Below are 20,835 nucleotides of genomic sequence, written 5' to 3'. Positions count from 1 at the left end.
GTAGGGAAAATGCAGAAATGCACTTGTAGAATTGCTTTTGCTTCTCTTTTATAGTTTCATGTCAGAAAGTGTTGAGATGAATAAGAAATGTAGAGTAGGGAAGAAACCAGTCAAGCGAAAGACCATTAAATTACTTTCAGGGAATTTGCTGGTAGGAGAATGCAATTATGGCAATAAATTGAAAAAATGTATTTAAGATACAAGACGCAATGTTATGATATCACCTTATAGCTATGAAATGTTTCAGAAAACTAATGTAGTTGGTTGCTGCTGGATTCCAAAGATATTTTTTCAACTGCACATAATCTCTTATTTGACCATGGTCATTGTTTTTTACTGTAACAGGTTTTACCCATCTTTCCTCGGCTTGTTAATCTTCCGTTGGATAAGTTCCAAATGGCACTTGCTCATATATTGCAGGTATGTGCATATTATCTTGGTTGTTCCTGGACCGTGCTTTGGATTAGAATTAATTTTGAGGCTGACTCGTCGCTGTTTTTTTTTATCATGCAATGAGATTGTTTTCTGATGGATGACCACTTTGTATGTAGTTAGCTGAGCGTATGAACCTGTCATTTCAATTTGACAACTTCCAAATGTAGATGAAGCTGTTGACAATAGAGTTCAATCCTGTTGTTTAAATATGAAATAACTTGTAGTTGTTCTGCATTTTAGATTAATATGGAAGGATCATTCAGGGTTTGTACATAGCATAGAGGATTAGCAATTTGGATTCACTGGAACAATGCTTCTTATGGGCATTCTCATTCTGTGTTGCTTTTCATCTCTTGTTTACAATTCGTTTGGTAATATTTGGCTGAGAGGTAATGCTTGTTCTAATGAATTGTGTACTTCTTTCAACTGTCATGATCTTGGGAGAGCCTCCCCCGTTTTTTATTTATGGCAGGGTTCTGCTCACACGGGTCCAGCCCTTACGCCTGCAGAAGTACTGGTTGCTATTCATGGCATTGTTCCTGAGAAGGATGGTCTCCCACTAAAGAAGGTAATCTACCAATTTTCCAACCTGATTGAAATTATTTTCGGAAGGAATCTTTGCTCTGCTCTTGGTTGCGTTAGATCTATTCTGGTACTAGACTGCTTTTCATGTTTTCAAACTTAATTCTCTTTTTGTGGTGTCATCTTCTGCCTCATGTCTTCTTTATTCTATCTACTCTACAAATTTCTGAATCATGTTGTCAAATGCCCTTTACTTCTAGTCGAATGATCGATGGAAGGCATTTATGCAAAAGATTAGTGGATTCATGAAAACCTACCTCTATCCGTTTGGCTGGGACAAACTTATTACTTCAAGAAAGAATAGACTTTACTTGTCTATTTCTTCTATAGACTTACGAGAAATTACAAGTTCGATGTATCATCCTGCTTATTAGCTAAAGGGCTTATCTGTTTTCTCTATAAACGGTTTCTGTGTTTCTGTCTAATTCAACTATGTGGATGTTCATAATAAGGTAAATGTGTTGAGAATTCTTTGTTGCTCCATGCATTTCTCCTGAATAAATTGTTGAATGTCTTTAGGTATCTGTCCTCCTCCTTACTGTGTGTATTCCTTATCTATGGTGTTTCGTAGAGTACGATAAGAAGTTAGTGCATTAGGCTTTTGATTAGATTAAAATAGTTTTCCATTGAATCATTTAATAAAATTCTGCATGTCTTCTGTTAATTCCTTCTGGTTTATTCGGTTATGTTATTTGGGTTTGTCAGGTAACAGATGCATGCTCGGCATGTTTTGAACAACGCACTGTTTTCACACAGCAAGTCTTGGCAAAGGCCCTCGGCCAAATGGTAATGTTCATTAACAAAATCTCGTAAAATAACGGGTAACGACTATAGTTTAAAGATTTACTTTGCATCTGATTGATTTTTTCTTTTTTTCGGTTTCAGGTTGATCAAACTCCTCTGCCGCTGCTCTTCATGAGAACTGTAATTCAGTCAGTTGATGCTTTTCCGAATCTGGTAAGAGTTAATACTCCTACAAGATTGATCTAAATCTCTGTAGTCTCTTTCGACGACAACTAATAAGTTGATCTTAGAACAACCACGAACCATTTGTTGATTTGAATCTTAGAATGGCATGGTTTCGCGTATGAAACAGTATATTATTAGCTTCTTCTGTTCAGAATTTAGTGTTTCCGAGTTGGTATAGTATGAACAAAGTTCCAAAAAACCTTTTTCTTTAGTCCCTGTTTTTGGAACTCTCGGGTGATTTTTAAGGACTCTCGAGTGGTTTTTTTTGGAGCTAACCGAGTTGATATACTATGAACAAAGTTCCGAAAACCTTTTTTCTTTAATCCTTTTTTTTTTTAACTCTCGAGTGATTTTAAGGACATGATGAAGTTTTGTCTGTATATTGTAAAGCTTATTATGTCGAGTCTTTTGAATCTTTTGTTCAGGTCGATTTTGTCATGGAAATCCTCTCAAAGCTTGTGGGTAAGCAGGTGAGCAAATCTTGGTTTCAAGAATGCAAAAGCTTATAACTCTGTTTAGTTAAAGTTATGGGTACAGATATCGTCACCGACTTAATCGTTCTTTTTTCGGATACACAGATATGGAGACTGCCAAAGTTGTGGGTCGGGTTCGTGAAATGCGTCTCTCAGACACAGCCACATTCTTACCCTGTTTTGTTAAAGGTTTACTATAAGTAGAAACTCTACAGCTTTTTTTTTAACCCGGGTTTGCTAAATATCCGCAGTTTTAAGACGAGAAATCCGTCTTTCTTTCTCGCAGTTACCGCCGACTCAACTGGAGAATACACTGAACAAGTATCCTAACCTCAGACCTTCCCTTGCTGTTTACGCGAACCAGCCAACGGTTAAATCTTCTTTACCAAGGTACAAAAACCCGGGATTTCGCCGTTGTTTCTTACTGCTTTAAAAAAACAATATTTTGCAAACCCCATTTTGAGATCTGAACTTTTCCGGTGTTTGTTTTTTCTTTACCAGTTCTACTCTCGCAGTTCTCGGGATTGAGAACGAACAAGACTTGCTGTCCCGATATTCCCAAACGTTGCACCCTTCTGATGCAAGTTCTTCTATTCACGGGGCGACGTTAACCCGATAATTTTCCGGGAATTTCCAGAAAGTTTGTTGCATTGTTAAAAATAGCCACGAAAGCCGGCTTCTCTCGTTTCTCCTCTGGTGGAGGAGACAGAAACTCAAGCTGTTAACACATGAACGATGTCAGAAAATCGAGACCCGACATGATAACTCTCAGGTGCTGCTGGTTCGGGAAGAAAGGTTAGCAGCGAAAAGAGCGGTTTGTTCTAATGAATTGTGTACTTCTTTCAACTGTCATGATCTTGGGAGAGCCTCCCCCGTTTTTTATTTATGGCAGGGGTCTGCTCACACGGGGCCAGCCCCTACGCCCGCAATGGACCATCTTACATTATGTTCGGAACCCTTTGGTAGATGTTAGCAGCTTCCCATTTCTTCCTTGTGTATGTGTATTTTTATCATATGATAAAATTTTCTGGCATGAAAGGAATGAAATTTGTTTAATATGGAGGAATCCATTATAAGAATAAAACGATTAAGACATTTCTTTGAAGTTGCATGTTCATATTTTGACCGAAGAAGCAAATCCAACTAAACATATTCTCTAGGTCCATATAAATATAAACAATAATCTGATAAAATCCTATTTCACACTTATCACCGAATCGACCGAATCGATTATATAAGATGATCAATTTGGTTAATAACTGAACCGATCATAACCAAAATAACAAATGATTATAATCAAATCAAATTCGATATTAAAATTGAACGGTTAGAATGTGTGTTGGAGTCACCACAATTATCCACTTTCCTCCGCCTCAAATAGTAGATTTGATTATTTTTAAAAAAATGATACTTATTCGATTTTTATATTAAAATTTACTCGGTTTTATTTTTATTCCCATTGGATTCGGACTAGATTTTTATTCATAAAAATACTTATTTTTTAAAAAATAAATAATTCAATTATTTTTTATTCGATTCCATTTGATTAAGATTCGATTTTTTTTATTTTAAAAATTTTCAACCAATCAATTTTATATCATGTTCGGTATATATTATTTAATTTTAAAGACTATATACGGTTATATAGTCTTTATAGTCAATCATAGTAAAACAAAAACTAATTTTTTTTTACTGTATTGCATTCGTCCCCGAAGATCCCATCTAAACCATACGATCTTACCATAGATTCAATTTGTGTCTTATGGATCATTACTTTTACATAGAAAAATCCAATTCATTCACTAAACTCCAATTTTAAATGCAAAAATCAAAAAAATTTTGTGGAAAGAAACAAATTTATGGGCCAAGACCCAAACAATGTGGGCCCAGCCCAATTATTGGACAACATACATTATTAATTCTTTTTGTAATTTCAATCAATAACTTTTTTGTGTTTTAGTTTTTAAAATTTTAGAAAATAAAAAAAAAATACAAGAAAGAATGCTTCTTACATCACTCGGCATTGTTACGAGGCAGCTACATGGAGGGAGCACTAGGTTTATGAATCATCCATTCATAGACTTACACGTGTCCATATTAATTGTCAAGCACCAGAATCACTGTTTAACTGATTAATTAATTTATGGGAAAAATAAAAAGAAAATTAATTAATTAAAATTTTCAAACATTTAAGTAAAAATAAATAAAACAGGTGAAAGTGTATTATTACACCAGTCTTGGGTCACTTTGAAGTGAAAAAACACAATAGGACACGACAGGCCCTTATTTTAGTTGTCAGAATAATGTCAAAATATTTCTTAATTTTCATCTTTTTGTTTTAATCATTTATTTTGTTTTAGATATTCTGGGGCTTTTGAAACTTTGTTGGAAAAAATAGGCATACCTAGATTTAGAAATCACTAATATTAGGTTACTATATTCCCTTTGATCATTGTTACTTATTCAGGTATTTTATATAAAAAAATTCGATTTTTTTGTTAGTAGAATTCATTTTCATAATAATGATAATAACAGTAGCATTATAATGATACTATTAAAAAATTATTATAGTTATCATAAATAGAAACATTGTGTAACATCTAGCCTGTGATCAAATAGTGTATTCTAATAGTCATTATTATAGATTTTTTCAAATGTGAATGAAAATATAATTGCAAATATTCGCTATTGACATTTATATTTATTATTGGTTTCCAACAATGGTGGTTTCATCTTACCTCAAATGTTCCAAACATGTATGGCTTATCACATTTATTTAACATATTGTATTTATTAGGAAATTACCCTATTTCTCTTTGTTAAATCATAAATGCCTTAGTTATTTTGATGATTTTAGATTGAATTGTAAAACATGAAAAAAAAAATTGAGATCCGAGTTATCAGGTTTAAAAATAGATTGAAGGATTATAAGAGGGAAGAGAAAAGAATAAATTTTTAACATTATTTGTTATATGATCTACTCTACAATTATTTTTAATATATAAAAAATATCTTTAAAAAACTTGTGAATACTGGTTTTTGGGCTTGAATTATTTTTAAAAATTTATAGATTAATTTAGTAAAATTTTCTCAACACTTGTGTAGCAAACACAAATATTTTACATCAGTATTCTGATAATAAAAAAAATAGATGCAGATGGTGTAAAAAACAGTACATGTTCTGAAAAAACATAGTTATATACTTATATATATATATATATATATATATATATATTGAAATTGCCTCGTGTGTGGAGATGTAGAGAAGATGTGATTAGTGCATTTATAATCCCAAGTTAATTATATGATTAAAATAAGCTTAGGTTTTGCACGAGGAGATAAAAGCGGTCTAACAAGACGCGAGGAAGAAGAGAAAAAGGGAAGAAAAAAAAACATTTAAAATCCAAAGGACGCAACTTTGAAAATGGCTTCTCATCTGCAAATTCTTCTCTTTCTAATGGAACTCTAAACCCTCACCCAAGTCTCCTCTTATGCCAATCCGATCATCTCTCGCTCTTTCCTCGATACCCTTTTCCTCTTTCTCCGGTATCTGAGCCGGGGAAGCTCAGCGGCCATGCTTCTGCCGCCGTCGCCGGAGCTGTCGGCGGTGGTGAGGGCCGGGACGACCGGGCTGGCCGTGCTCGAGAAGACAGACCTTTCTCCTCTTTTGTCTCTCTGAGTCTGAGAGATCGAATGTTGCCTGGGTACATTCATGGATGAGAGAGAGAGAGAGAGAGAGAGAGAGGGAAGAACAGTGGCAAAAATCTTCCCTTTCTTGTGCTGTAAAAGGCAGACAGGTTGGAGCCAGGCAAATACAAATCTCTATATATAAATATTATATATGTTTTACAGTAAAAGAAGACACTAATTTCACAGACTTCTCTGGGCTTTTTTTTTCGGGCTTCTTTGTTTTTTTTTCCCCATTATTCTGGGATTCTGTCGGTGACATTTCGTACGGGGAAGAGGAAGAAGAAGAAGAAGCATAATCATTGATAATGTATACCTCCGTTGATAGAAGTGAAACAGATGATGAACAAGAACAAGAACAAGTTCTGATGATGGTTTAGCTAAGCATTTTTTCCTATAATTTTTTATTTTTTCCCCTCAAAATGTGAAAATCTTTGGCAGATTCATTTGCTCAAAGTGTTCATGGTGATGATGATGATGTATGCTGTTTCTATTTTCCTCTGAACTTGAGTAGACTAACATGAGATCTACGAATATAGAAGATATAATCCTTCCCTTCTGAATCTTTTCTCGCTGCATTATTTATTTTGTTCAGTTTTCTGATGAAATAAGATATGAACATTTTCCCTCCATGATTAGGTTATGATTTGGTCTTTAAGTCCATCATCATCAATGGAGACAGGGAAAAAAAAAAGGAAACTTATCAAGCTTTTTAGGACTCTTCATCATTGGATTCCAGATTAAGACAAATCTTATATCATTGTTCATCACAGAACTATTCTCTCTTCAGATCTTAAATCTAGAGCTTAGATTCTCACCATCTTGTCTTTTCGAGCTTCATTCCATTACATAAATCAAATGCTCACTCGCTCCTTAAATCCACTGAAACTGGGCAAGATCATACTTCTGTGTTCATTGCCTGTCCTGTTAAGGATCTGGGTTTTTTTAAGGTTGTTTGTTTTTGTTGATCTGATCTATCTTTGTCCTTGTTGCATCTGAAAGTTCTTAGTTATGAAATCCTAACCCAAGTTTTATGGAAAGAATGCTCTGAAAGCGACGCTTGCTTAAGCTTTTCACTCTCTTTTTAGGTGATGGATGTTAACTTTCAGAAACCTGTATATATTCCACCCCCTTTGGATTGCCTTCTACTTCTCAGTTTGGCCGTAAAGTTTTCAACTTTGAAGTTGTTTTCGACAATGTAGGTAGCAACTAATCTGTTGAAACAGCTGAAAAAAAACGTTTTACGCCATCTTTATTCCATTTCGATCCAAGTTTTTTTCAGAAATGGCCTAAATTCTCGACGAGCCTGTTCTCTATCTCCATCCTCTTCTTCATGAACAGACTGTACTTAGAAACCATACTCTGATCTCCGGATTTCACCTTAAGCTTGCAGCTCAGAGCCGTCTTCTCCACCTTTCCCTCGTAGAGACACGAAATGGGCACGAAGCTTCCGTTCTTGTTGCAGAGCCATCCATGAGCAGCTCTCACCGCAGCTCCAAGTGAAGCCGAATCTGCCCATTAAAACAGCATTTTTAAGCGAAACCCTTCTTGGGTCTTTCGGTCTTACCAAAGTGAATCAAAATGCTCAACGAGATGAACGAGTTGGAAGCCGTTTAGAATGATACCGGGCCTTTGGACAGTATATACATCGCATCCAAAGATTGCAGAGATCAGACTGAGGATGTTTTCGTTAGCTGATGCTCCACCAGTTGCTATGATTCGGATTGGAGGGGAAGGCATACCGAATCTCTCAGTGTGAGCCCTCTTCGAGAGGAATTGCCCTTCAATCAATGCCCGAACCTGGAAGGAAAAATATATCAGGATCAAATTCAGTACATTGCTTTGAGGGTTTTCTATACAGAGTAGTGAACGAGTACTACGAATTACTCGCCTCAGATGCAGGGTCGAACTCAGTGACTTCGTGTTCCTTAACGCCCTCAAGAGTTTCACCAGAAAAGTTTTCAAGAACATACCGATGGGTACCGACTATACATAAAAGAAAGGGTTACGTTCCAGGAAATGAAAGCGAGAACCCGTCAAAGATATCAAAGAGAATGATGTAGGAAGGAGAGGATCTCAAGAAATGTACCCGGAAGAGGAGGGACGATCTCATTCTCGGTATAATAAAAACCGAGCTTCCCATCTGATGAAGCCAAAGAAAACAAAGAGGTTAGATAAATAAAAACCATGGAAGAAAAGGAATAATCAGTATGGACTGACTTACCATTCAGTGGCGGTGTTTGCTTCAAGAGCTTATTGAACACATCCCAAGATTTCTCTGCGCAATGGTCGCGAATATCTGAAAAGAAATATACTCAGAAATCTTCCTGAAATTGAAACACAATCTTTAAAATAAACGCAGGAACGGTACTTTTTAGCAGTAAACACCTTCTCGAGTGAGAGAAGCGTTCTTGTAGACCAGCATCACCATATAACTCTCGGGGTCGACTGGATTAGGGAAAACATGCCCTTCAAGAGAAGGTTGATGTTCTTTGGTAATCCCAAAGACCTGTAAATCGGAAAAATGCCTTAAAAATGACGAATTAAGAAGCAAAGAGGAGATAGATGTCTCTTTGTTTGTCACTATGAAAGCTCGGAAATGAGAAAGAGCCTTTACTGTGTCACTGGTTCCGAGACTAATTGCTAGATCACCCGGAGTACTGAGAGTCAAACCTGTGGAACAATGTTAATCAACATGGAATATCTTCACACAAAGCCAGAATCCGATCTCAAGACTTATTGCTGGTTTAAGGATTGAACATATGGATATTAGCTTGATGCAAATCCCGGGTAAAAATATCGAGCCCAACATACAAAATATCAGCAGATGCTTGAGCAAGTAATGACAGTACAGACTAGAAAAATGGGTAAAGACCGAAAATGTTTAGTACCTGCCAAACTGTTAGGATTGTCCCCTGACCACTGCACGACCACGCAGTTCTTGTCAAACCGAAACCTGTAATAATATCAAACGAATTTAGACTCGTGTTCTAGATGGAAAAGGTGAAAATTTTACTTGGTGAAATGTAAAAAGGATTGATTTTTGAGCAGAAAAGTAACGCATTTCTATGACAAACTTGTTCTCTGCAAATTTTCCATTAACAAGTTTCACGAACGCAAATTCATATAAAAAATATTACTATTGAATTCCATTATCTTAGATTGGGTTGGAAGGTAGCAAACTTATACATATTGGAAACGATAGGATACTAACCTCTCAACAAAATACTTGGAAATGGGACCAGCAATGGCATGAGCTGGGGCTAGTTTTCCGAGTTTTTCCTCCAAACCTGGAGCTGTAGCCTGCAATGAAGAGTATAATCAAACAAACATTCTGTTGATTGGTAAAGCCCTTGAATCATTTCTATTCTCCAAAGTTCAGCAAACCTCTAAAGCAACTCTGGACCAGCATCGTTGCTTTATATCCATCAAATTCATCCCGGCACCATCAGTTTCATCAATAGGAGCATAATCTCCAATTAAAATCGATGCCATGAAGGAGCTAACAAGAGAAATCCGGTCTGTATTCTTATAAGTGTCGGGCTGCGTGGCAAAAATCTTCCGTATCTGTGGTCCAGTATACCGTTCATAAGCTCGGGAGCCAGTGATCTTTGACAATTCCAAGGCTCCTCCCACAGCATTCTCAATCTCTTTGCATTGCACTGTGGTGCTACTATCCATCCATATCGGTGATTCTTTGACCGAGAAGGCATCGCCCAATTGATCCTTTAACAATCTCTTCGAGTCCAAGGATCTCAATATGTTAGAACTGCCACCCTTCCAATACACACTGCCGTGTTGCTGTCCACTCCCGGAAACTGCAGAAACTTTCCCGAAATCGAAATTTGCCTTCGAGAGCCTCTCGAGAATGAGGTCCAAAGCCTCAACCCACATCAATGTGGGCGACACAATTCGTCCATTCACGGATGTGTCCCGATAAACCCCATCTTTGGTTTTGTAATGAGGCAGATCAGAATCGAAGTGAACAAGTTCTGTCTTGACAATGTTCAGATTGGAGTCCAAGACAGTTGCCTTCAAAGACCTTTCATGGAAACAAAAGAACAGACAACCTCAGGTTGAGGATAAGAACAAATTCTCTACAGAAACCAGTGATCAGAAACTCGTTTGTATGTAAAGACACAAACTTTGATGATCCAATCAGATTATCAGCGCAAAATTTTATGAAATTCGATATCAAGTTCACAGATTTCAATCCGAGCCAACAACAGATTACACGATCAGATTGCAGTTCTCGACGCAGAAACAAACCTAGTTCAGAACAAAACTGAATATAAACCAAATTCAACGGGAAATCTCGGATTCACTCATATGGGTTTGCACCGAAATTTCCAGTTCTTGAAGAAATTAAACCCGACAAAAAAAAAACGTATCAACAAATTTCGTGTTTGCAAAACTGGGTGGACAGTTCAAAAGCCCGACAGGACTGTTGAACGTACGAGGATAGGAAAATGAAAGAAAGAGACATACTGAGTAGAGCTATCGAAGCCGAGGAAAAGAGAATCCTGAGGAAGAACCGAATCCGCCATTGTTGTTGATCGCAGGTCGAGGAGAAAATGTAAAAAGAAAAAACTTCACGTTTCTGGGTTTATAGAAGAAAAATGCAAACTTTAATGGATAAGAGCAGATTAATTCGGATAATTCTCCCGTAAATCTCGAAAACGAAACAAGATTAGATACGATAACGGTAATCTTGTTGGGATTTTGTGTGTTAAATTCAATGGTAATCATTTTATTTCTCCATTTAATTTCTTTTTTAGGTTGAATTAATATCGTGATCAAAGGGTGAAGAAGCAAGCAAAACATCTTCCAGAAGAGTTCGCTTATGGTTAATAATATTAATAGTAAAGATTGTTTACATCAAATGATTTTGAAAAAATCTATCTTTTATATCATATTAAAATCGGTTTGCATTCATATGGATAAAAAATACTTATTTTCTTAAAATAAAAAATCGATTTTCTTTTATTTTTAAAATTTTAGTTTTTGGGTTAAAAAAAAAATCATGCCTAATAAATTTTATATCAAATTTGACATATTATTGGGTTCGGCTTTGTGGAATCGAATTGAAATGTCTACTCCTCCGTAGAAAGACAAGTGGCTAAGGACAACAATGTTTCATTATCCTTGATGTCCACATTTGGATCATCGGTGTCCGTGTCCCTACAACAACCGGTTTCGGTTTCTACGAGCCCTTTTGGCTTATCGACTTCGCCAACACCTTGCATGATTGCATCTCATTTGTTTGAGATGGACCGACATTTCCCTCTAGCACGAGACTTTGAGTCGGGAAAACCCCAGAAAAATTCGGGCATCCGGAAATTATGAGATGGGATCGGGTTTGGCCATGAGGAAAACTCAAAAAATCGAGTCCCGGTTCGGATAATTGGGTCCGAGACCGGTATTACCCGTGTACCAAATGAACAAACAAAATTACCTTTTTGCCCCCAAATTTTAAACAAATTATGCACAAACCTAGATTTCTTACATGAAATCTCTCAAAAATTTTGGGTTAAAGATCTCAAGTGACCGACCTATTTGATACATATTTTGAAGGAAAAAAAAAATTTTGTATATCGACCAGAACGGATCTAGAATCAAATAATATCTCGTGAGAAACGAGACGTTCAAATTTGGATTCGGATATCTCAAAAACCTAGGATATCCGATCCACTCCCATACCTAACACTACCTAACAAGACATGCAAACACCCATGCATGTAAGAAATAGCCTGAACGATTTAAGCGATAGACATCAACGCGTATCCCGAATTCATAATAGTGTATACCTTTTCTATGTATCCGAGCAGGTGTTCTGCCGGCCGATTTTCCAGTTCGTGGCGAGTTAGAGCACCAAACGTTGCCCCAAAAACAAGTTCACAACGGGCGAATACACCATCAACGTATCTTTCTATGGCGAATGCCACATCAGCTCCTTCATATTAGTTTGAAGGACAATGTACGTTTTCGTCACAATGGTCATAGCAATGATCTTCCCGTTCTTCAACGATTTCTTGGGTCTCATCGTGGCGGCCACGTTCTGGCCGCTGACAGCATACTTTCCCATAGAGATGCATATTGCACAAAGGAAAACGAAGAAATTCCCGTTTACCTGGACATGGTTGAAGATTCTTGGCTCGGTGTGCTTGGTCATTTCCCTCGTTGCTGCTGCAGGATCCATTCAAGGACTGATCCGAAGCCTCGAGACCTATAAGCCTTTCCAGGTTCAACAATGAACTTCTTCTTCTTGAACAATTTGGATCCAAGAAGACAACAAACATGTAAGATGATTTCACTCTAAAGTAAGATTTTGTGTATTCCTTTGATGGTTTATTGGTGTGTTTCATATCAGCAAAGAGTTTAGTTCCACCTGTTCTATTAAAACATCCACTGGGAAATGGACATGAAACACAAGGAAGAAACCAAAAGACTATAAATAAAACATCAAATTATAATGTAATCACCTAATGAGACCTGTACATCCCTCCTTAAACTCGCCCGTGTTTTCCGAATGATTTGTGCTGAAATCAAACTCGCTAAAAAGAGTGTTCCTAGCTTTTACCTGACTCTCCTTCGGAGAAAATGTATCAAAAAAACTTTTTTTTTTGGCTACCGAGGACGAGATTCAAAAGGAAGAATCCTGTATCATGACAGATGCTTGTTCTTCGCTGTCCAAAACCCGCATAGTTTCAGTTTATCATGTTTACTAGCAAGAATATCTGGCAGTTGCATCGCATTAACCTCTCCACACCGAGAACTTCCAGCACTTGTTGAATGAAAAAGTAGCCTGAAGACAAAAAAATTTCTCGAGAAAGTAAAGAAATCAAACTCGAGGCGAGCAAGTGTTATAATTTGCTCGAGGATACTTGAATGCCGCATGAAATATGAGTTATTATTACCTAAGAAATCATTCCATCTTCAAGAAACCTCGATCTCACTTAATACAAACGCTTGAATAAGACTTTGCGCAGCATGAAATTGCTCCGGAGTTCCAGATATCACCATAACAGTCTCGGTGGCCCCAGGCTCGGGATCCGTTACTATGATTTTCGCATCAGAAAACTGAAATAGTGCAGAGAAGCACAAGAAAAAAAAGTAGAAACTATCACTATACCTACAGAGAACATATCCAGACTAATACTAGCAGTATTCCAACAACAGCACAGCATGAGAGTAAATTCACATCCAAATGGACAAAATAATTTAGATAGTGATATATGTTTTCTAAGTCCCATGAACCCTTACATAGCTATTTCTGTTATTAAGATCACAACTTTAATCTGGATACCAGTATTATTACCTAGGAATCAAACCAAAATATTGCTTCAACGGGTTCATAGTTTTGTTTAGCCAGAAGAAACTAAAACAGTAGAGAATTGCTCTTAAAGAACCAGAAAGAAGAAGAAGAAGAAGAAGAAGAAAATCACTTACCTCGCATATTTGTTTTAAGCATGCACCGTCTTCTCCATATATCACAGGAACAAGAGAACTAGGAACTATGACTTCCTCAGTTATGCTTGTCACGATAGAGACATTATCTTCTTCCAATGATCCCTAAAAGTACATGGGAGAAAAAAGTGACTGATTATGGTTATGCCTCATATAACAATGGAGGAAAAAATGGAAAAAACTATACTTCTAGTCTCCAGTATCCTTTCAAGCCATCATTTACTTCTCCGCTTTCACTAAAAGAACAAGAAGATTCAATCCTAGAACTGCAAAACCACTTAAAAGGACGACTTCAAGAATTGATAACAGGTATTTAAGGTTGAAAAGCTAGATATACCTCAGGGAACCGTGATTTCCTCTTGTATACTTCTGGGGGCATATCGGGCTCAATATTGTGAAGTGAGGGAGAATGAAAATCGTGTGGGAGAAGGCCATCGCAATATGCTGGGCCACTGAAGTGACCGAATTTGTGAAGCGGAGGGCCAAAATCAGAATTTCGGCCCGGAGAGGAGAATCCCGTCCCATTCCCGCCCACATTTTGGGGCAAAGGATCAAGCAACACAGTATCCATAGGGTGGGGACCCAAAGGAAAAGCATCAAGAAAGAAAGAGTGGAGCAACCTAGTTGTTATCAGCAACAGAGCCTCTTGAACTGCTTCATGCTCTCCACTGATCTATCACAACATGAAATAAGGACAAAAGGACAAAAGATGAGGATAGAAAGTAAGAAAAAGAACGATAAAACCCTTCCCGGGAGGAAGAAAAGAACTACAAAACCGAGCTTCATCTGATAAAAACAAAGAAAAACTGTACCTGGACAATTTCATCACCTTCTAAAACATCCTTTTGAATCTTGGCAACCCTAATGTGTATCTGGGCACCAGATAACCTTCTCATTTCAGAAATGTTAGAACCACCCTTTCCAAGAAGAAAACCAACTTGATTTGAAGAAACAATAAGCCTTGCTGGCGCATTCTTGTCTTTGGTATCAGAAGTAGCCCTCGCTATCCTGGCTTGCACGCGAAGAATGGCATCTTGGACAGGTGATATCCTATCAGCAGGATGCTGCACACATTAACCTGTCTTAGATTTGAAATTCTCACACTAAGACCTATATGTTCACAGATACTAATACTAGGCGTTAGAAATTGCTTCTACACTAAGTAAAGGAAATAAAATAAAAGTATTATGCCATTAATATCATACCGCTGGACCAGATATAATAATAACACGGTCCTGAGAACCGATAAGTTTATCCAGAATTTTAATCTCACAGCCTGTATCGTGTTTAAGAGTCTTGATAACCAATCCCCCCTTTCCAATGATCCATCCCACTCTCTCATCGGGACATAACAACCTGAATGTCAGCTTTTCTTGGGGTGGCATCACTTTGGAAGGAAAGTCAGCACAGTCCCAAGGTCCAGCGATATGGGATGACCATTGATAACCAAAAGAAATGTTCGGATCTCTGCAGGTCACGGACACACGAGCAAGCTTAGAAGATGTATGTGATGACGAACTTGCATAGTTTGCAGGGGAAAACTCAAAACTAAATGGAGGGTTCCCCAAAAGCTGTTCAGAGACGGATTGGATAGCCTTTTTAACTGCATCAGCATCCCCTGCAATCTTGAATGTAAAATGGAAACAGATGTCAACTCACAAATCAAGTACGCATGCTCCTATTTGATTAACGAAAACAGCATAACGATGAATTCCAAAATGCACATTCAGACGTTCTAGATGCACCAAACAACCAAACATCTTTCACAATAAATATGTTGAATAAATCAATAAAAACACTCAATCCACATTAAATAGAACATAATAGCTGAGGCAAGCTCATTCAAGCAAGGGCCAGAACGTAGTAGCTCAACAACTTAACTAGAACTTTTCCAAAAGATTTAGTAGCTTTTGATTTTATCTATAGTACCTATACACCTAAATATATATGAACCATCTTTGGCTAGAGAGGTAAAGCAAGCCTCGCTCAGCACTCCGCCAAGTCAAAGGCCAGATAAGAAATAGGTCAACAGATCAAGCCTCCGAGCCAAGTGAATATACACATCAACCCCACTAGGGCCATAAGTGAATGCTTAAATTCTTAATTGCTCTATAAATGCATCAACTGAAGTCATTTCTTAGGGATTACAAATATCCTCATCCCAGACTTGAGCATCTACTGCAGCAGCAATCGTTAAAACTTTGTTAGGTCTTCAATATCCATTGGACTGAGTTACTACGAGGTTTATAGTGGATTTGGCTATTAGTAATGTTCATTTCCATGGGTTTGTGAGTTAGTAGGAGGGTTAGTTAAGTAATTTTAAGTTCATGCAGGTAAATACCCGAAAAGGGAGACTAAGAGCTCGACATCGGGATTTTGGGATAGGTCGTGTTATGGGGAGAGGAGGACAAAATCTCCAGAATCAATACCTTCCATCTTATTCGGCAAATGTTTTCATACCAACAAATTCGAGATTTCTATTTAGGATCTTAATAAATTGTATTGCCAGAGAATCCATTGAGGTGATTGAGATTACGATTTCTACAGTGAAAATCAGAAAAATGGATATCTCGGATCAAGAAGTATTTTCTTGATAGGGACTGAATAGTAATTTTCTCTAATACCAATATGTTAAGATCCAAAATGGAAATCTCTCATTCAGGCATCAAAACCTTTTCAAAATAAGATGGAGGGTATTGATTCTTGAAATTTTGTCTTCCTCTCCCCTAAAAACGACCTAATAACAATTCCCAAAAATTGATGCCCACTTAGTCTTCCACTTCAGGTATTTTTTATCTGAATGAACTTGTAAAATTTAACTACCCCTCCTACTAACCCACAGACTCATGAGTCATGAAACAAGCCTTACTAAAAGTTACAGCTAAATTCACCATAAACCTCAAAATAACATAGTGATGCCAATATTAGAGATGTACCATATTATTAGAACCTTTGACCAATCATCTCAACACTTGGAAGACATACCGATAAATTATCAACAAGAATTTTGTAATATAAGGAAAGTTACCTGAACTATGTCATCAGAGGCTAAAACACAAGAAGGGTGTTTGTCTTTTGGAAGGATTCGAATTTGAGCCCCGCTTCCACGAGACATTCGTTGGACTATGTTTCCACCTTTTCCCAAAATGTAGCAAACCTGACTGCTAAGAACAATGAGTCTTACCAAACATGGAAACCGCTTCTCCTTTCCCATGTCAACCTCATCAGTTTCACTCTTCAGTTCAGCTATTCGTTCCACAAGTAGAAACAGTGCTTTCTGCACACATGATGAAACATCAGGCTCAGATTTTGAATCTGGAACATCAACCATTTTCTTTTCTCTCCCATCCTGCTCTTTTCCAACATCGCTTGTTTTGGCAGTGTTAACCTCCTCACGATCATCCCCCTTCCTATCAGCATCCAATTCAGTCACTTTCCCACTACCCTTGATGACAATTACTCTCTCCTCGCACTCTTGGATGGGATCTTCAACTCTCACCTCCATGCCTGTTTCCCTAAAGACCTGTGAAAGGAAGCTACCATCCTCCTCCTCCTCCCCGGTAATTTTACCAATTTTAGAAGCAGGACACAGCAAGCGGAAGAAAGTAGCATCACTTATGGACTTCAAAGGATGATTTTTATCAAAGTTGCTTGATGACTTTTGGCGTTTGGCTGTGCCATTTGTTTCTATTGAACCCTGATTACAGAGTCTCTTAGAAGGTGAGCTGGACATGCCAACAGTCATTGACAAACCTGATTTAACGCAATTTCCAACAAGCATCAGATACAAAAGCAATGGCAAAATCTCCTCATACTAAGAAAATCCAGCTTCTGTTCGAAACTTTTAAGATAAATGTTTGCTAGGTATCAATTCATAGAAACGGCGTCTTCATCGCTGAAAAAAATCTACAATGCCCTAATTCTAAGAAGCTAATTCTTTACACGAACTCCCCTAAAGAAAGTGTATAAACTACTACCGGCGGTCATGACCCTCAAACCCAGAAGAAAAAAAAGGAAGTTGCGGGCAAAAATAGGATCTCTCTCGCTCTGACTCTGCAACTCGATAAACAATTTGCAAAACAGAGGAACAAGAACATTAAAAAAAGCCCACAATTGATTGAAAAGATTTCAGGAACAGAAAGAGGAATAATTCTCCCTATATCTACGAGAAGCATACGTTCTCACGAACAGAGAACGAAAACCCACCACGACAGAAGCTAATGGGTCTTTAGTCTGATTCACAAGAAAGCCACCGGAGATTTACGCGAGCCGCCGGAAAACGGGGGAGAGCTGAGCACGATGACTCAGTCGACTCGGATTTTAGTTTTCCTCTACATCGACGTTGGTGACCACTGACCAGGTTGCTTTTATTGGGCCTTTCGGGTTACTCGAATTTTCTTACGGCCCAATTTTTATATGATTTTCATTCGTCGTTTCGGCTAAATTAATAATTTAAAAAATCTACACCAACATCTCTTAATTCCAAATTTATGCCTTTAATCCTAAATCTATTTGAGATCATCACTTTAATTCCAAATTTATATCCTTAATCTTAAATTTATTTGATATCGCATAAATTTCATTTCCATCTTTTCGATTTGAAATAAACATTGTTAAATGTTTTCTAAGTGGAATATAGAGGGACGTATATATGTAAAAATACAGATGCATTTGTTTATAATAAATTACAATATAATTATATTTTATACTAAAATTTTGAAAATTTGATTTGATAATATAACTAACATATCTTTTCTATTTTTTTTTTTTCAATTTAAGACTTCTGTTGAAAATATTTTGTCCATTCGCTGTTAAGTATAGTGTTATGAAAGTAAATTTTGAGTCGCCATTAATGTTTTTTTTTATTTGGAAGTTTTCCAAGATATTAAGGAAATAATGAGTTGGTGCGGTTTGATATTTTATTTTATGATTTAGATCATTTCTCGAAAACGCCGCTTTCGCATGTAATCTCCTCCTTTTTATTAAGAGAGAAAATGTATACTTTTTCACATTAAAAAAAAATATATGCTCGATATTTTTATTAAGGGGAGTCGGCTCAAAAACATGAATTTTCTAAAATATTTAAAACTTTTAAAAAATACACGAATTTTTAAAATATCATTATAACTATTAACGATGTCAGTCATTGGCTGATTCAATCTGACGTGGATGGTTGACATGGCGTATTAGTATATGTGTCAGCACTAAAGCACCGCCATGTGTACAAAGGTGTCCATATCATCAAATTTTAAAAAATAAATTTTTGTGCACATATATCATAATTATTGCTTACTACTATATTCCACTCCGACAACTAATCTAAGGTCGGAATTTTATATATTTATTTGGAAAATTGTAGAAAATTCATTTTTTTAGTCGACTCTACTTAAAAAAAATCGTAATTGTTGTATATTAAAAATTGAAAAGAGAGAGCTCACATTTAGGACTAAGGAGAAAGGAGGGTGAGTATTTTGAATTTGTGTTAGGAAATGAATGAAATTGGATTGAATAATATTTAATTGAAAATTATTTTAAAAATAAATTAATGGATTTAAATAGAATATAAAAATAAAAAATAGTTAATGAAATTCAATGTTAAAACCAAATACGTATAGTTCACAAAACTCAATGCACTAAATATTAAAATTAGAGATAGGCGTTTCGATACGGTATCTTAAAACCAAATCATAGCGAACAAAAAAATATGGTATCAATTTCAAACCGAATCGTCCAAAATTTCTAAATAATAGTTTTTTTACAAAACCAAAATTTTTGAAGTTGAACCGAAACTAACCTAATTTTAAAAAATTCTAAAAAATTCATTTTTTTAAAAAAAAAATCTAATTTTTTTTAATAGAAACAAGAACCGAATCAAATCGGAACTAAAACCGAACTGAACCGTATATAATATAATAACTGATTGGTATATATTTCTATAGAACCGGAAAAATCGAACCAAACCATTTGCGAAACGAACCAACGGAATACAGAAACACCCACCCACCCCTAATCAAAATAACGGCAAATAAAGCCATGTGCCCAAAGGTATTTGGGTCGTCCTCGACGAAAGGACAATGATTATTTATAAATTGGGATTGGGATACATTCTTCAATTTGCACGTTCTTAATTACAAACCCCAAAATTTTGGAAGAATATCACAGCAGTGGCTGAATCCACGTAGATAATCCTACACCTTTTGCTTATTTAAGTGCAATACAGATTTCATTTATGCTTCGATAATGCCATGTATCATTCGTTTATAATGTTACCAACACACGGATTTTATGAGTTACGTTGAATATTTTTCCATATATATATATATAGATAAACCATAACCATTTCTACCATATATATAGTCCAAATTTTGGATATCGATTACTGTTTTATATTATAAATAAAAAAGTTAACATCATGATTTAGATGTATCGGTATAAAGATTCGTAGTATAAAATGTGATATATGTAGGATCGATATAAAAAACTTCAACCAAGAAGAAAATATGAGATGCTTCGCACGATTTTTTCATGTTTACATTTGAAAGTACGAAGAGGTATAAGTTTCCGACCGTCAAAATACAACTCATATTTTATGACAAGGAGAGATGCACCTATTAATTGGGCATGTGATATATCTTATCATTCAATAGTGGGTCCATCCATCCCACCCATATATATGTTTGCATATCCATATTATATATATATATATATATATATATATCACAATGGAATCCAGAAGTGCCAAATGAGTTATTTGGATTGAGCTCTTTGGGCCATGGATAAGGACGATATAAATCTCTCCAAAAATGAATACACCATGATTATGTTGGCATTATCCCAAATAATTAAATATTATTTAAAAATAAAAGGATAAAGGTAAAGCTAAAAACACTAACTACAGTGCTGGGACACTTCCAACTATTTCCCAAATGCAATAAAGTTATACAATCGATATTTTCAGAAAAATTAATTAAAGTTTACCTAAGACTGTTGCATGCATGCATGCACGCACCATCGATCTTCCAATTATACAATGCCAAGAAAATATTGATTAAGATTTTTTAGTTATGGTTAACAAAATTTTGACGTAATAAGATTGGACGTATGTTTTTTTTTTTTTAATAATTAGAATGGTTCTCCTAGACTTTCGACCCAATCTACATCTACCCTAGAGTCCGGGACTGACCGGGTGACCTTCCCTTTGGGAATTTCCACTTCCAACAGC

The 20,835-nt window shown here is 36.3% G+C and overlaps 3 protein-coding genes across 6 annotated transcripts in view; 1 reads left to right on the top strand and 2 right to left on the bottom strand.

Moving 5' to 3' along the window:
• The window catches only part of LOC104799842, a 23,644-nt gene extending 11,114 nt beyond the window's left edge, over nucleotides 1-12,530 (top strand). For all 4 annotated transcript variants that reach the window (XM_010522514.2, XM_010522513.2, XM_010522517.1 and 1 more), the window contains 10 exons: nucleotides 346-420; nucleotides 908-1,003; nucleotides 1,723-1,803; nucleotides 1,903-1,974; nucleotides 2,412-2,456; nucleotides 2,565-2,648; nucleotides 2,746-2,849; nucleotides 2,961-3,277; nucleotides 7,827-7,829; nucleotides 12,517-12,530. In XM_010522514.2, coding sequence (XP_010520816.1) covers nucleotides 346-420; nucleotides 908-1,003; nucleotides 1,723-1,803; nucleotides 1,903-1,974; nucleotides 2,412-2,456; nucleotides 2,565-2,648; nucleotides 2,746-2,849; nucleotides 2,961-3,078 — 675 coding nt within the window. In that variant the 3' untranslated portion in view covers nucleotides 3,079-3,277; nucleotides 7,827-7,829; nucleotides 12,517-12,530. The remainder of the gene's footprint in view (nucleotides 1-345; nucleotides 421-907; nucleotides 1,004-1,722; nucleotides 1,804-1,902; nucleotides 1,975-2,411; nucleotides 2,457-2,564; nucleotides 2,649-2,745; nucleotides 2,850-2,960; nucleotides 3,278-7,826; nucleotides 7,830-12,516) is intronic.
• Nucleotides 7,267-10,833, bottom strand: LOC104799841 (xylulose kinase-like). The gene is made up of 11 exons (XM_010522512.1): nucleotides 10,635-10,833; nucleotides 9,534-10,188; nucleotides 9,361-9,449; nucleotides 9,038-9,102; nucleotides 8,764-8,819; nucleotides 8,535-8,655; nucleotides 8,371-8,445; nucleotides 8,236-8,289; nucleotides 8,038-8,132; nucleotides 7,772-7,946; nucleotides 7,267-7,657 (listed from the first exon to the last, which is right to left on the bottom strand). The coding sequence occupies exons 1-11, from the start codon at nucleotides 10,691-10,693 to the stop codon at nucleotides 7,425-7,427; spliced, it is 1,677 nt and encodes a 558-aa protein (XP_010520814.1). The 5' UTR covers nucleotides 10,694-10,833; the 3' UTR covers nucleotides 7,267-7,424.
• Nucleotides 12,531-12,582: 52 nt separating the features above from the next.
• On the bottom strand, nucleotides 12,583-17,934 carry LOC104799840 (KH domain-containing protein HEN4-like). The gene is made up of 8 exons (XM_010522510.1): nucleotides 17,820-17,934; nucleotides 16,642-17,366; nucleotides 14,819-15,238; nucleotides 14,426-14,677; nucleotides 13,951-14,286; nucleotides 13,596-13,718; nucleotides 13,064-13,226; nucleotides 12,583-12,951 (listed from the first exon to the last, which is right to left on the bottom strand). Exons 2-7 carry the CDS (start codon nucleotides 17,356-17,358, stop codon nucleotides 13,083-13,085), a joined length of 1,992 nt encoding a protein of 663 aa, XP_010520812.1. The 5' UTR covers nucleotides 17,359-17,366; nucleotides 17,820-17,934; the 3' UTR covers nucleotides 12,583-12,951; nucleotides 13,064-13,082.
• Between the last annotated feature and the right edge of the window lie 2,901 nt (nucleotides 17,935-20,835).

This window comes from Tarenaya hassleriana, unplaced genomic scaffold (assembly GCF_000463585.1).
Source record: "Tarenaya hassleriana unplaced genomic scaffold, ASM46358v1 Cleome61, whole genome shotgun sequence".
Lineage (NCBI taxonomy): Eukaryota > Viridiplantae > Streptophyta > Magnoliopsida > Brassicales > Cleomaceae > Tarenaya > Tarenaya hassleriana.
This window is presented reverse-complemented; position numbering and strand designations above follow the sequence as displayed.